Source organism: Lagopus muta, chromosome 12 (genome assembly GCF_023343835.1).
Source record: "Lagopus muta isolate bLagMut1 chromosome 12, bLagMut1 primary, whole genome shotgun sequence".
NCBI classification, from domain to species: domain Eukaryota; kingdom Metazoa; phylum Chordata; class Aves; order Galliformes; family Phasianidae; genus Lagopus; species Lagopus muta.
Genome location: NC_064444.1, coordinates 2,864,534 through 2,880,814, shown reverse-complemented (window position 1 = coordinate 2,880,814; position 16,281 = coordinate 2,864,534). Strand labels below are relative to the sequence as shown.

At 39.7% G+C, this 16,281-nt stretch overlaps 1 protein-coding gene across 1 annotated transcript; it reads right to left on the bottom strand.

Moving 5' to 3' along the window:
• Positions 1-14: 14 nt before the first annotated feature.
• Positions 15-16,266, bottom strand: ZDHHC7 (zinc finger DHHC-type palmitoyltransferase 7). The gene is made up of 8 exons (XM_048958566.1): positions 16,133-16,266; positions 11,149-11,232; positions 8,972-9,294; positions 6,586-6,710; positions 2,436-2,532; positions 1,889-1,970; positions 1,492-1,622; positions 15-460 (listed from the first exon to the last, which is right to left on the bottom strand). Exons 3-8 carry the CDS (start codon positions 9,275-9,277, stop codon positions 284-286), a joined length of 918 nt encoding a protein of 305 aa, XP_048814523.1. The 5' UTR covers positions 9,278-9,294; positions 11,149-11,232; positions 16,133-16,266; the 3' UTR covers positions 15-283.
• Between the last annotated feature and the right edge of the window lie 15 nt (positions 16,267-16,281).

Genomic DNA, 16,281 nt, shown 5'->3' with positions numbered 1-16,281 from the left:
ATTAATCTCAAAAAATAAATTACAGTAGCATGACAACATTTGGCTTCTTTAGTGTGACCACGTGCTTTTTTTCTATGTTATCTTGCTGTTAAGACCATTACAGATCCAGTTTGTGTCTCTGAAAGTTAATGAGATGTCTGTGACGATAAACGTATAAAACTCTGCTTGCTACAAGCAAATGTCTGGTATCAGTTTCACCTGGTCACAGATTATATGTAGACAGCCTTTTCTGGCCCCAAATAAATATTATATAGTATTCTTGCAAGTTCCAGCATAACTAGACTTAAACAGAAAATTCAGGTCCTCCTTTCTTCGATCTCAGTAGGATTTGTCTGATCCTAAATCCTGCAAAAGGATTAATCCACAGGAGTGAAGGCTGACCCCCAAAAACAGATTTCATTCCTTCCCATCGCAGTCTCCGCTCCCACGTTGGCTTTTCACTCTTCAGTCTTTCAATCTCCTGTATGCAAACAGATGTGCAGTGACACACTGTCCAAAGTCTACAAGTCATTACCCAAACTGATGATTTCACATTCCTTTAATTTATAGAGAGCTCACTGGTGTCTTACTGATATTTATTTAGCACAAACAAAATGTGAAAAGCTGATTCAACCCTGCAGGTAGACAGAGAAAGACTTACAAAACATACAATGCATACAGGACAGGCTGGACTATTTCTACCTTTTCTCCCAGCCCTCCAAACTGAAAGACAAAATGGGCAGAAAAGCTGATGCTGAAGTTAGAAGATCTGCACACAACACACCTCCACCAAATGTTCTTTACTCTTTTAATGGCATCAAGTAGTGAGGCTCCCAAGAAGATGCTCGTATTGTAATTACTGAAGCTAGGCTTACTCTCCCCAAATGCATTTTGTTTTCTTAGTTTCCCACTAATGAAAGCCAGATATTTACTGATTTGTTTTTCATTTTGTAACACACCAAGGCCTTTAATACAGGAGTACTCTTTAAACAGCCCCAGATGAGAAAAGTCTAAATAGCCACAATGTTCAAATTCCTTATGTTTCAAGTCAATTATCTGGCATCAAATATCCTCCCAAGGCCTGAAACTGCAAATCAGAGGCCAAGGGGATCAAATGTCCAAACGATGGTTATATTTGAACAAAATATATCAAAGTAGAGAAGCAATGTGAAGAATTAAAACAAAACAGCTGAGGAAAGCAGTCATTTCTCCTGACATTTCAGGAGTTTCTGAAGGTTGAGAAGTCCAAACTGATGTCAGAAGTTGTGCAACATACATAATTGAAAACCTAACTATAAAACTTATGTCAGAAAAGGAAACAATGCAAGAACATCTGCTAGAAAGCATAAATCAAAGTAGTTTCTCAATTTTATGAGTGAGACTAAAAATTGTGATTCATTTCAGATATCAGGTTTTGTACAAAATGAGAGTTCTCCTTCATGTAAATCAGATTATCTTTAACCACATCTTTCTAGAGGAATTGTTACTGGACACAAAAATAGCAATCTTTACCGTTTCATCATTGCATATGGAGTGGATTTGGGTGCCAAACATGACTGCAGTGAAAGTGAGAAACAGAAAACCCTCAAGGCACAAGAAGATCATCAGGATCACAGTTACAGGTGGAGAGAAGTCACTGCATTCTGTGAAAACAACACGTTTAATTATGAAAAAGAATACATCTACAGAGCATGTTCATAGTAAGTTATCTCCTCTTCAATAAACAGCAATAAAAGCTGTTGGATTCTCGAAACATGTCACAATTGTAAGAAACTTAACAGGCATGAGAACATCTTTTAGACCTCACAGAAAAAGGCTAAAGTCTCATAACATGTCACACAAGGGATTGAAGTAAGTGGAAGTGATGACTTTTCCTTAGTAACTTAGTGAAAGTTAAGTGTTTGCTTACCAGTCCACTGCCCTCGGACACAGGAGAAAAACTGAAACCCACACAGTATGAGCGCATGAGCTGAAATTAGGGCTATATACATCTGGAAATGAGAGAGAGTGCTTACTTTTGACTGCTGCCAGGTAGTAAACCAGACACTGTTTTCAGCCAGCCTTTACCACTCCACAGCAAATACACTTTCCTATTTCCAATTTTAGTTCAATGCAATGATGGACAAACAAACTCTAAGCTTGAATCTAAAAACATGGGCAACGATGAATGTTTATGATTAGCTCCATCACTCACACCACAATTTCAATATCAAATCATTGCTATGTAAAACAGCAAAATTGGGATGACTTAAAATAACAGCACTTTACAAAACAGGTTGACATGAATATGGACAGAAAATACCTGGAGAATAACTTGGATAGGTGGAAAAAAGGAACAAAAAAAAAATCACGAAGTAATTTTGCCCTTAAGCCATTACTCTCTACAAACACAATCAAAATAGTAACACTGAAGGTAGATTCGTACCAAAATCAAGCTGCTGTTGATTTTCCCTTACCGTAAACAAAACAAAAAATCTCTGATTCTTCTCCCCCACACAGTTATTCACCCAAGGGCAGTGGTGATCCATCTTTCGAATACATCGTTTGCAAATGCTAGGGGAAAGAAAACAAGACTTTAGTTGAGAAACCAGAGCTTGTGCTTTAAAAGAGAAATAAATGTTCTCGGTGGCCAGGAGAAGATGCACTGAAATGAATTTTTGTGATGAACTGAAAAATGAGAAAGTCAAATATTTCAAAAGTTCACTTTACATCTGGCCAACAGCACCAAAGGGCTCAATTCTCTTGTATCCCAATGCCCATCTGCAGACAAATACAGAACAGCTGAAAATGTGCTGAACTTCTTCCCTAGATCAATAGCTTAAGATAGGTACAGACTCAGAGTGCTTCACATTTTCCTGCAAAACACTCACAATGTTACTCATTTTCATTTCAGCAAATATCGAGCTCAATAAGCCTCCCAAATTCAGGCACTATTATTCAAAACACCTGCTTAGTTATGCATAGTATCTATGAATGCTTCAGCAAGAAGCCACAGAATAAAGTCAGATTACTATTAGAGTGGAGAAGGTCGGAAAAAATAAGCAGCTTTCCCGTGCACAAAGTAATTTTTAAATCATTGCATATGGATGACTACAAAGTCATTGAGGAAGAAGGAGAACACACTTCCACGCTGGTAACAGGAACGGATCCCAAATCTCACACAGACCCTCTGAAGTTCCCTTTGCTCTGAGCTGCCACGACCCACCCCTACATTCCCACTGCTTCTTGTCTTATCCGTGACAACTCCTTTGATGAAAATCACTGTTCAAACAGTGCCATTCTCACACAAGAACACTACCATAAGGAAACACAGCTCAGAAGAAAACAGGTATGATTCATGACAAGATGTTCAGAAGGCTCTGCAAAAGATTTTCCTTCCAGAGCAAGAGCCTTTATGTTCAGCCTCCTGTTAATTCTTGAGCTGTGAGGGAAAGATGAGCTAATGCTCATCACCATGACCATGCAAGTCTTCTCCCGGGACACAGAAAATACACTGCCACTCTAAGACTGTTAAGGTGAAGGACTGAGTAAAATTGTATCTGGATTCAAATCACGGCAACCAAAGGATGGGAAGTGGGCAGGAATCACTTTTGCTCATTCAGTATTTCTCACAAGCCTACTCAGCTCCCCCAAGACATCAGATGCTTGGAAGCCCGCCTTCATTTCTAATTTAACACCGCCATTCAACAAATGCTTCCTGCCATCAAACTGCGATGCTGAAAGCAGTGGCACAGCTTTCCTCCCACCCCAGCCATTTGTATGCTGTTACTTCCCTGGTCCCAGCACTGACATACATGCAAGCAAGAGTTCAAGGAAACCTCCCCATTTGCTGCAATCTGGGTCATTTCACTGTGCATGAACCCTGATGCCTGCATGAGGGCGAAAGGAGCAGCAAGGCATTAAGAAGCTGCAAAGGAAAGTCTTCTCCAGCCTGCTGAATGCACTCAGGCAATTGCAGATGCAATTACAGTTTCGAATGTCAAGGATAACGTTCAGGAAGACACAGCTAGAAGCTTAACAGAAATTGGCCTGGATAACAGAAATTCACAGAAAAGCTGAAGCAACCACCTCAGTGACTTGATTCCGAGTATCAGCTCTCCACACAGAAAAGCAGGCACTCAGAACAGGGTGGAAATAACAGCTGTGCTTCTGCAGAAACAATACAGCATTCACTCAGCATAGCCTCCTCCTTATGCTTAAAGTGTTAACTGCTCAGTAAAATCTTGGTTTCAAGTGTTTTATGGAGGCCAGATATCCAAGTTGTAAATAGAGGTTTCTTGTTTGTTTTCCCATCACTAACAGTACTATGAAATTATTTTTCTTCCTCAAAAGAACTTCTGCAGCATTGCACAACAATTTTCATAACTACATCATAAGAGTCTCTTCTGTTAACAATTTACTACTCAAAATCTGCACTGTGGCTTTGAGTGCAACTGTTTCTCAATAGGAACTGACTTCAATCTGCCTTTTCAACTCTCTTTTACCAGCAAGTTGCCAATTTGACTACTTGGGACAAGACCATCTTCTTAATATACTCAGAAGGGTTTGTAAGTCAATAAGAAGCTGGCAGTATAATCAAACCAACTTCTTTGTTTCCTATTTGGAACACTTTTGCAGTGTTAAATCTATGGCAAAGAAGCAGATTCTAATAGGGGGTTTTCCAGCCCATTTACCTGTCCATACAACATATATTAAACATTCAGAAAACTGCAGGAAAACAACACCCAACTCTTTGTTTTCTACTTATGACAAGTTAACAAACTTCTAGTAGCACTATATGGCCAACACAAAGACAGACAGTTAAACTAGTTTCCAACTGCTGAGAAAAGCGTAACAGCAGGCTCACAAAACACTTTCAGGTTCAACTTTTCCCTTTCAGAATGCAGAACATCTCACAAAGGATCTTACCAAAGCATAGAAAAGTAAAATAAATAAATAAATAAAATCACAAGGTCACACAATCGTAGAATGACATGGGTTGGAAGGGACAATTTCTACTGGACCAGCCTGCCCATGTAGAACACTAATTATTCCATCAGCATTGCCTCATCTGGGATCCCAGGCTACTGGAACAGCCAACACTGCTGTGTCTGAAGGAGGACGCCCAGATGTAACCCAGCAGCTTTACAGCTTCATCTGTAACCCCCACGGCTGTTGATCCACCATTCAAGCAGTGCCTATGCAGAGTTACACAACTGCATGGGCTCTGGGCTCCTCAATTCTCCAGCTTCTTTGTTCATATGCAGATTTCAACATAAAATGTCTTCATTTTCCAAATTAGAAAATCCTACAGAGATTGAAGATGTGGGAAACACTTTACAGAGATACCTAGTCTGTAGGAGCCAGCCTAAATCTGCCACGAGCAAATTAACAAGATCCAACCTACACTCAGCAGAGCCTCTGGGTATCCCTTTGCTGCATCCCATGAACACAACACAACCTGAACAGATGGCACAAAGCTGTTCTGGCTCTCCATAGGATAACAGTTTATATTCTAGCACAAGAAAGCAGCTGCATTGCTTCCACCCCCAAGCCTGCCCAGCTAACAGCACAGCTGTGTTCATGTAACGCTCTGCTGGAGCTAATACTGCCAGCCAGAATCAAACTCACTGCACATGAAGCCATGCCTGGTGTCTGCATCCATGCCACAACTAACCTGAAACAAAGAGAAATCAACCGAAAGATAATTCTATACAAGGCTATTTATATATGACACTTTTCCCCTCGCATTCCAGATACAAAAACCCACTCACAGCTGAGATGAGAGCAAGATTTCAGTGCCAAAGCAGAGTATTTATAATGGAAATAGCTTTTCAGCTGTAACTTTCACAAAGATATGCAACACACAGTGAGACACTTAATTTAGAAACCACACATTTACAGAACATGTAAAGTGTCCTGACAAGACTTCTGTTCTTTTGAAGGCTTGATATACCATAGAATTCAATACATATACTCTTCGCACCTAGAAAGAGACACCAGAAACATTTACATATTTATGTGAGCCCTAATTATGCAGGCCTATCTAATTCAACTTGCACAATAAATATCAGAAATGCACATTTATACTGTCTGAAAATTCAGAAGACTGAGAGTTGATCAACAATGTGCATATTTGTTATCCCATGTATAGCCCTGTAAGTTCAAATTGCCATCACTTTGATCGTAATTAAAATGAATCTTCAACAAACAGAAACACATTTAACTGACTATTCATAAAACTTTGAGAAAATAAGGAACCAATTTAGATGTAATCACAAGTGAAGCACTACAAAATCTAACAGTGTTTTCTTGATTTAAGATTGAAGAGGTCACTTATTTCATTAGTTTCTATCTGAAAAATTCCTTGAGATTCTTGCCTTTGTCCCCCATTACTAACATGTGGCATAATAATTAGAGTGATGCATAGGAAAACAGATTTTAACAGCATCTCTTGCTTCCTTCCCCTCATCCACGCTCACGCTACAGTATAAGACACTCTGCAATGTATAAGTCTCTGAAAACTTTCTTGAATATCAAAAATATCTGTGGGGAAAAACTGATATATAAATCAGGAAGACATACCATGAATAACTGCTTTAAAAAATAAACCAAACCAGGGCATACCTGCAATGGTGTGCACGTTCAGGTTTGATACTACAGCACTTCGGACATTTGTAGATCACTTCTCCTGGTTTTAGTTGCAAATTATCCATGTACTCTTTAGTGGCGTTTCCTTTGGGTACAGCCCCCTGAAATCATTTCAATTAAAACAGAAAAAGCTGCTTAAATGGTATGAAAGTGTTTAATAATACATTTTATAGACTCCATACCAGTAATCTCAGGATAATTGCTGAAATAAATACATTTACTTGAAGTTAATCTGCCATAAGCCAGAGCCACTTCAAATCAGCAAGCTACCAACGCATGACCTCAAGATCTATTTCATTTCAGCAAGACACAGCTATAGCCAAGTACTGGCATACTCCTGCCAGAATCTGTTGTTGCTTAAATAGAATGATGAGGAAGACACACCATTACATGCAGATGTGGGCACTACAGGTACAATATTTGCTTACGAGTTACTCCAAGTTTGGCACTAAAAAGAAATATGCTTTCACATAAACGTGACATTCTATTGTTAGGCCAAACCATCCACAAAAGCCATAAAGTCAGCAACTACTTGAAAGCTTTTATTTCAACTCTCCAGTTCCAAGCTTTTGCTACCCATTCCATGTAAACAAGTATTCTCCCTTGACACCCAAGCTTTTAGCTTGCACACCTCCAGTATAACCACCATCAGCTTCTCCATTTTGTACCCAGCACTTCCTTCTGCCTGTTGCTCCTGTGAAAGACCTTCACGGCAGACGGCTGAAAGAACCAATTCAGAAGAAAAACAAACCACCAGGAAAAGAAACCATGTTTCAATTGATTAGTTTTTTAAATTGTTCATCAAAAGGCTCCATTTGCAGCTGTTCTGACACAAAGGGCAATGATGAACTGTGAGGAACTGGCAGGATTGCTTCTTCCAGTAACAGTATCAGAGGCAATGGACAACAATCTTGCATTTATGCTGTTTGAGAGACAGTTCAAGTCCTGCCCCAGATAAGCTCTGCAGCGCCACAGAGCTCTTTGGCTAAATGGTGCTTTAAACTTGAACCAGCTAGTCTTTGAAGAGGCACAAACTGGAAGAGAGCTTCTTAAAGACCATCCTGTATTGCTGAAGTGGTTTTTTTTGCAATATATATTACCTTAAACATTCACATTTAACGTATGATAGCACTTCACAGTAAAAATGGAGAACTATCTAAAAGACAGACGTTACTCCTGAATGCACAAATTTATCTTGTTCCAGGTGACTCTAGGCTTATAGAACATCTCACAAATTCACCTACTCATCTGTACCTAACCACAGCATCTTCAGATCATTCCCTTAACATTCTGATGACAAAAACCACTCTACTTATATCTTTTCCACGCTCAGACTGTTGCTAACTCCTTACAATTAAAAAAAAATACAGCTCTGACAGGATGTTGTAGTTCACATAAGTTTAGAAGTGATATATTCCTATTTCCTTCAATCTTCTATCACACAGTCATGTCTTCCATGCTAAGAGAGGGGAGGAGAGGAGTGAATAAGAAAAAAGAGAGTGACTCATCTCTGTTGCAGTGAGAGCAACACAGGTATAGAAAGAGACACAGTTTTACCAGTGCATATTTTGAAGTAACCCGTCCTTAAACTTTATTAGCTGTCAGTCTGGAGAGGTCATAACATTTTAATCAACTATTCCATAAATTGTTTCAAAATCCTAGAGAAAATAGTTTTCCCTCCCCTCATCCCTCTTCCAACAGATATATTTCCTAGAAGTAACAGATCTAAGCACAAAATAAACAATTTAATCTCTTGAATTCCTAAACTAAAAGTCCTAAAAGTGAATAGTTTTAGGACCTCTCACAGCTATTGTCACAACAGCAGGGAGGTTAAACTCACACTTTCCTTCCACTGACTCTAAATATCTACAAGAGGTAATGCATGAATGATGAGTATGTGACTGAGGTTTTTCAGCATGCCTACCTCTGAACTTTTTCCACTTGCCATAAATGGAAGACATATTTCAACTGGTACAATAAGATATATCTACACCTTTTATAAAGCTTTGAAAAAAAATGTAGAGAAAAAAAAAGGGGGAAAAAAAAAAAAAAAAAAAAAAAAAAGACTGAGGATTTACCAGCTTCTTCACAATGGGTTAATATTTAACAAATGAACTGTAATTCTCATGAGCCTACCTCTGCCTTATAATGTGTCTTATACTGCCTGCAGCTCAAGTCAAAGCTTATTTGTGGTTTCATTCACATAAAAACAGGCAAAGCATAGTTACAGTCCCTCCAACTCGAGGAGTTTGGGCCTAACATTATTTTTTCCTTACTAAGAGGGAACAAATACCAAATTTCTCTGCTGCTGATGAGTGATATGAAAGAATACTCCAACACCAAGGAGCAATTGCATACTTACTGGATCGGTTAGCATGGTTCTCAGATGTGATGACAAAGCTAGCACTGCCAAGCAGTTAAAGAGAACACCGTTGATCACAGAGTACCAAAAGTCTTTGGAAGGCAGCAGCATGACAAAAGTCACTACGAAGTCTGCATAGACAACCAGAAGCCACGTCATTATAGCACAGACCATACCACAGCCATCTCGGATGAACCAAACCCTCTCTGCCATGTCGGCCTCTGAGGAAGAGGAATCATAGCTGTCATTTTCAGCAAGAAGTGGGTGGTGCTCAACATCACGGAATCTGTGCCCCGATGACTGCATGGTTCTCTGGACTTGCCCTGCAGGAAGCAAAGATAACCATTACTACACATCAGGAAACCAGAAATGGGGGTGCTCTCCTTTTCCATTTCTGTAAAATAAAACACATTCAGCTTCAAAACAATGAATGGGATTGCATGATCAAAACTTAACAGTTGTATGACTGCATAAGGACGAAATGTTTCTATGAGACACTAATTTACAAAGTTTCAGCAATAATTTTGTAAGCTACTTCATTAGTGTTCTAATTCTGCAACTTATTTTTATCACGTTAATTTGATGCTTGATGAATGGATTTCAGAACAACCTTAATTCCACCTTGCTATGCCTGTAAACTACTCATCTCTTTCTGTTAAAATGTAACCTCTTTCTTTTAGCCCTAATCATTCCAAATGGCAAACTCTTCATCAGATTACAGTTTATGTCTCTCAGAAAATTACTAACTATGACATTTGCCTTCAGAGCTTTTGTACTGCTTCATAACTTCAGAGAAAAGTAGAATAGAAATACCAGTGCTCCAGAACACCGTTAACAAAAAGCAGAGCAAGTTCAAAAGCAACTAGATTTGTTGACAGAAGTGCAATTGTATTTAAAATTTAAAAAACCAACAAGAAAACACCCACAAAAGCATAACCACACAACAAAAATGCAACCAAAAATAATAAATCAGATTGGATAACTGAGAAAAGCATCTCAGATCAGACCAGACCTAAGGGAAGCAAATGGCAGCGGTTAAATTAGCACAGCAACGGATTGCACAAACCAGATTTTCACAGAACACATTTATTAATTTAATTTCATCAGAATGCTTTTAAGGCTTTGTTGTTGTTCCAATGTGAAACAAAAACAAGATTCAAAACTGTATCAGATTTCATGAAAACAGTTATTTTTCAAACATCTCTAGGCAGCAAAAACACACAACGGCAGCACAGAAGTGCTGTCAACAACCAGAGACAAATTAAAGCTTAAACATTAAGATTGGGCTCTTACCTTGAAGTATACTGTGTTCCAAAAATTATATTGATTCATGCTATTAAAGCCCATATCAAAGAGAGCTGTGAAAGCATTATATTGATTGGTGACAGCTATGAAGAAGTCTCAGGTTTTTCTCTGTTATAAAGGTAGTCTATATGAGACTTTGGGTTATATCCCAAGACTCTGAATATAGCCTCAAAGGGTGAAAGCAACCAGCACCAAGTGAAAAGTCTCACACTGGAGACAGTTTTCAAATGAAGCTCTATGTGTTAAGAACCTTCAAAAATCTCACAGTCCCATCTACCAGGAATCATGAATGATAAACACATTCTGCTTAACAAATCCTTCTGGCCCTTAAACTTTAATGGTTAGAAAAAGGCAGGAATCATCTCAAAGACCAGAAATGAAAGCAGTATACGCAGATTACAGCGCAGAGATTCCAAAGTAACATTTAAAATAGGTGCTCCTCCAAGATCTCCTTGCTGCATAGATGTTTCCAATTATTTGAAAGGAGTCAATGAAGCAAAACAATCAAGCTTCCAGTTCTGAAGCTTCAAACAGAACACAAATGTGGAATTCCATCCAGAGGGGATGCAGTATCTCCGAGTAGAAATGTGCAATTATTTTTCAATCAAGGCAAGTTTTCAGCTGCTCAGACCAACAAGTTATCACCATAAATCAGGACATCAAGATTCTGAAAAGAAATAAGTCAGTACTGCATACTCCCTGACATATGTGGATTTTAGCTTAATTCTGCAAACAACTACTCCAGCACGCAAACAGAATGGCATGAGATTGCTATCTTCAATTTGTTTAATTGTTTAAAAAACACCCAAAACATTTTTAACACAACAGGAAAAATCGAAATTAAAAAAGAAAAAAAAAAATAAATCACATACCTCACAATTGTTCTGTATGTTATTCTGACATCATGTCCTTCCTTTGGGCTACACCAGGATATTCATAGTCATATCTGATGAAATCTGAAAAGACATCACCACAAAACTGATTAGTAAATCACTTTTGCTTTATCAGGAAAATGTTAAGTAGAAACAATGTACTACCATAGGAGTATGCTGCATGTAATTTCAGCAAGCAAACTTCTGACCAAAGGGGATAAAAGCCTTTTAGACTTTTTAAGTTGTCATAAAGATCACTCTAAAAACCTCTAGGCAGTGTTTCAATTAACACTGCATCCATCTTGTTCTGTAATTCTAACATAAGCTAGGAGCAAATGTTTTCAAACTAATCATTAATCCAAACAGGGACAATTTAAAATAAAGAAACTACTCTTTCTAGAATCTGTAGATAAAAGAAAATGCTCCACAATTCTGCCAATGGAAACATGCACTGAGAAAGTTCTGAAATTTCAAATATATTATGTTATTACAATGCAGAAGTGAGTATAAGAACTCAAACTCTAGCATGAGCTGTTCTAATCACGTCTTATTTCACAATACAAATGTTTCACCAACTTTGATCATGTTCCTTCCTTTTCCTTGGGATGTAACAAGCTAAAGACAGACTGTGTGAAGCGAGAGCATTTCTTCTAAACAGCCTAGAAGTTTCATAACCATTTTCATAACGAATGGGAACACATTTTATTTAGAAAATCAGGTACTTCAAAGCTTGAAAGGCTTCCATTCTGGAAATGTCTTCCAGTATGTGAAGGGAGCATGTAACAGGAAGGGGAATGGCTGTTTATGAGGGTGGGCAGTGACAGGACAAGGGGGAATGGTTTTAAACTGAGACAGGGGAGGTTTAGGTTGGATATTAGGAGGAAGTTTTTCACCCAGAGGGTGGTGAGGCACTGGAACAGGTTGCCCAAGGAGGCTGTGGATGCCCCATCCCTGCAGGCATTCAAGGCCAGGCTGGATGTGGCTCCGGGCAGCCTGGTCTGCTGGTTGGTGACCCTGCTCATAGCAGGGGGTTGGAACTGGATCAGCATTGTGGTCCTTTTCAACCCAAGCCATTCTATGAATCACCACATGGCATTTGGAACAAGGGAAGTTATATCAAGACAGACTTCCTCTGGAAACGAGAAGACTCGTGCCTTATTTAAACAAAATTGTATCATCTATAGAAGCCTAAAAGGTAATGAATATTCTTCTTAATGCACATATAACTGAGCAAAGCTACTGAATTCTGTTTTGCTTTATGAATAACCTTTTATACGCTTGTTAAACAAGGTTTCACAATGTTGTGAAAACTAGGATCATTAAGTTGTCACTGATGTGGCATTTTGAGGAAGTAGGAGCTCACAAAGCAAAGAAAGGCTGAGTACATCACGTTAGTTTGCAGCATCACCCACCCATTCCCTGAGTTGAAGATGACAAGCAATAGAAGAAGACATGTTAAGCCTCTGCAGGTAAAATATTGAAGTCAGACGAATCATTTGAAATTATGAACAGAGAACTCAATGACAAGACAGGGACATGATTCATTTGGTCAGTTCCCAAATCCTCACTGCAGCTGTGTGTGATATGTGTTTCTTGCAGCATCTCCTGTTCTTGCTTTACGTGGAAGTGCCATCACAGTTCAGCTTTTGCAAGAACAAAAGATACAGTCGTTCTGATGTGACTCCTCCCTCCCTGGCCATCTTTGCTACTCCTCTATAGCTACCTGCCCCATTACTCCCTGTCTTGGTCCCTTCAAGGAGAGAAGGATCAACAGTTGAAAAGCACTGACACCTTATCAAGTGCCATGCATCCCCACCAAGGCACTCACAGCTTTCCTGTAGGTGGCTGATTTATTCACTGCACTGTTTGTCCCTATCAACTGTGTCTGTCCCCCATTACACTGTGTCTCTGTGGAACAGCTGAAGTACAAACATCCAGGACAAAGCAAAATGCTTTAAACCTAATATTTTCAAACAAGGGTTTTTAATTTGGCCTTTTTCATGTATCTGGCACTGGAAGATAACATTGGATCATTCAACATTTCATGCAAAACATAATCCCTTTACACAGGTGATTGTATTAAATCTAATCTAATGCAGTTCCACTGTTAGGTGTTATTTGAAATTCTCAGGTTGAGTATGTCTTATCTGACCTACATCTCATTGTTAACTAAATGCAGGCACAAACAGCAGGCACTTTATTGGAATAAAAGGGTATGAAGAAGTGACAAGCAGGCTGCTTAGAAAGCATGGGGAAATATGAAGAAAAACTGAAGTTATGTTAAAAAGTCAAAACCAGTGGATAGATGGTCCTGTAAAATGACTGTGCCTGAAATGCTTGCAGTGTTCCAGTGGGGCTAAAGAGGAGCCACTGCAACAGCAAATCTCCCATCTGTAGGCTTACTGGAATAAGGTTACCACGGGCTTCAGAAAGATGAATGATACCATACTACTATTGCATTGGGAAGCCCCTCAGCTGTCCAAGAAATAAGAAAAAAGAGCACTCTGAAGTCAACTCCAGTCCTTTCTCATTGTTATTTTTCTGAAGAAGAAAGTTCTTTATTGGCCTAGAAATGAAAACAAAACAAAACACCAACAACTTCTTTCACTGATATACAGGTAAGAATTGATATGCAGGTCTAAAATCCATCAGCTGTCAGAACTTAAATGTTTTGGGGTCACTTTATAGCTGCACAGCTCTTTAGATTCCTCCTATTTCAGTGACAGTGCAGTAGAGAGAACTCTTTTCCTTCAGCTTTGCTGACTAAATGCTGGTAAGTCAGAAGTTGTAGGGATGCTATCAGGTATCACACACTTACATAAGCAGCGCTTACATAGGATCGATTCAAATCCTGCATAGGAAACACAGCGTTGGTGGCAAATCAAAATCACAGAATGGCAGTTTAAACATTAACTTCAAAAACTGCAAAATTTAAAAGCACACCAAATGGGCAACCGTACCATTGTGCCCATTATCACAGGCAATTCGGACCATTTGTTGCTGATTGACATCCACCAGATAACCACTAAACATACCCATGCCCAATCTGGGAGACTAGCTTTTCATTGCAGATGCATGCAATCCAAACTAAAAAGCCATTTAATAAGTAAACTATGGCTTGTTACGACTTCTCTCAGCAACTGAACTAGCAAACAACCTCAGAACAAACAAATAAAACTGCTCTAGTAACTCCATCAAGCAGTAACTGTATGGAAAACACTTTCCTCAGCCCAAGCAACAGTCCTACTACACATCAACTCTGAATCAGTCCAACAACCATCAACTACAACCCAATTCTGTCCCATCCCCTCAGAGACAAAGCTGACCATCTCTCTAAAATCCTTCTTTTACATGGTTTATACCATATTTGTCTCATGAATGCCTCGTTTATGCTTTGCTGCCCTTTCTTGTACTAAACAACATATCCTCTACTACAGGCACAAGCTGACAATTTACAGTGGAAACATACAACAAATGTGATGCTGTTTGCATGCAGAACTGGCAGCAAATTCAAGAGATGATCCTCATTAAGTATGTATTTAACAGTGAAGTTTAAAGTCACTTCTCCTTATGCCTGTCTTACACAGCAAGTAGAAGGACGCAAAAAAAAAAAAGTGGAGGTTTCCGTTTTCAGCTCTGAAAAGGCAACGTGCTTCTCAGAAATAAAAGGGAAACACAGAAGCAATAAAAGCACACGTATGGATGTTTTACTGGGAAGCCAATCATCTAATTACTCTTTATAAACATCCCCAAAACCCAGAAATGTGAGTTCCGGGCAACACAAGTTATGCAAAATACAAGAAAAACCCTGGAAGCCTTCAGAACGTGCATCTATACGATGAATTAAAGCCCTTTGCTCATCAGCAATAAATCTGATTAGAGCTGCGATATTAAGTCACTTTCCCATGTGCACCAAAACTCTGAGCAACACCTGAGATGCTCAGCAAGGTGTCTTTTCTTTTTGAAAACAGCTTTTTTCCTCTATAGATGTGGAAGAGAATACATTCCACAAGACTTAAGTGCTCAGCAAAGAAATACAGCAACCAACTTACCATGAGTTCATTGGCCTACAAGAACAAGGACAAAACACTTCTGGACTCGAGAACAACCCCTGTCCTTCACCCAAGGACGGACACAAGCACAATTTACATGAGTAATGGCCAACCTTTATAGCTTACCTACTTTGGAGCAGGGCCACAAACTCAAATTGAGATTAGACACTAGAAAGCTTAAACAACTACCAGCATTGTTGCGTGGAAGCTGGAAGCTTTGCTCTTTTGTCAATGACAAACGGATGTCACTTTCTACTTGAGAGCACAATTTTTTTTTGTTGCAACCTTTCCATTTGTCAAATTATGCAATAACCTTACATTCATTTGAAGACAGTTTGCATATCACCATCGCTGACTGTGCTGCAATCTCAGGCTAGCAATACAGTTTTCCACCAGTTATATCCCTATCCACATGTGATTTTCCCTTCAAGGTTCCAAGCAATGTCACAGATCAGAGCTGAAATATTTCCACTGGTAATTATCAGTATGGATTAAGAGCGTTAAAACCTTTTTTTTTTTCTCCATATCAGATAAAAACAAACTGTTCAAACCGTTCTTTGGCCTTTTGACCACTGCAGCATGCAAAACATTTGCTCCCCTAGAGTTCTACGCCCTCATCAAAGGCAAAAACAGGAAATTCGTGAGAAAAACACGGCACAAAACGTATTAACTTAGAGAAAAAGCAAGTGGATTTTAAAGAGACAGAAATCGCTATCAGTCTTTTAGCCCCAAGGAGCTCATTGAATTCAACCCAATTACGTCTTCGCAGCGTAACTCAGCACCAGATCCTCTCCAGAAGCTCTCAGGACTCTCACAGCTCTCGGTCTCACCCCGCCTCGTCCATCGCCCGAGCTCCGTTCGGTAACCCGACGGGAACCGGTTCCCCGACGGCTGAGAAGGAGAGAGAAGGAGAGCACCGGGGATGCATTTACCTCAGGGCGGCGGCCCTGCTGCCCTCGGAGCCGTGATTGGCGCCGTGCCGGCGGCGCGTTGGGCCGAGCCGGGGCCGAGCCCCCCCCCGCCGGGCCACCGCGGGCGCCACCGTGCCCCTCCGCCGTGCGCTCCGCGGAGCCCAGCGCTC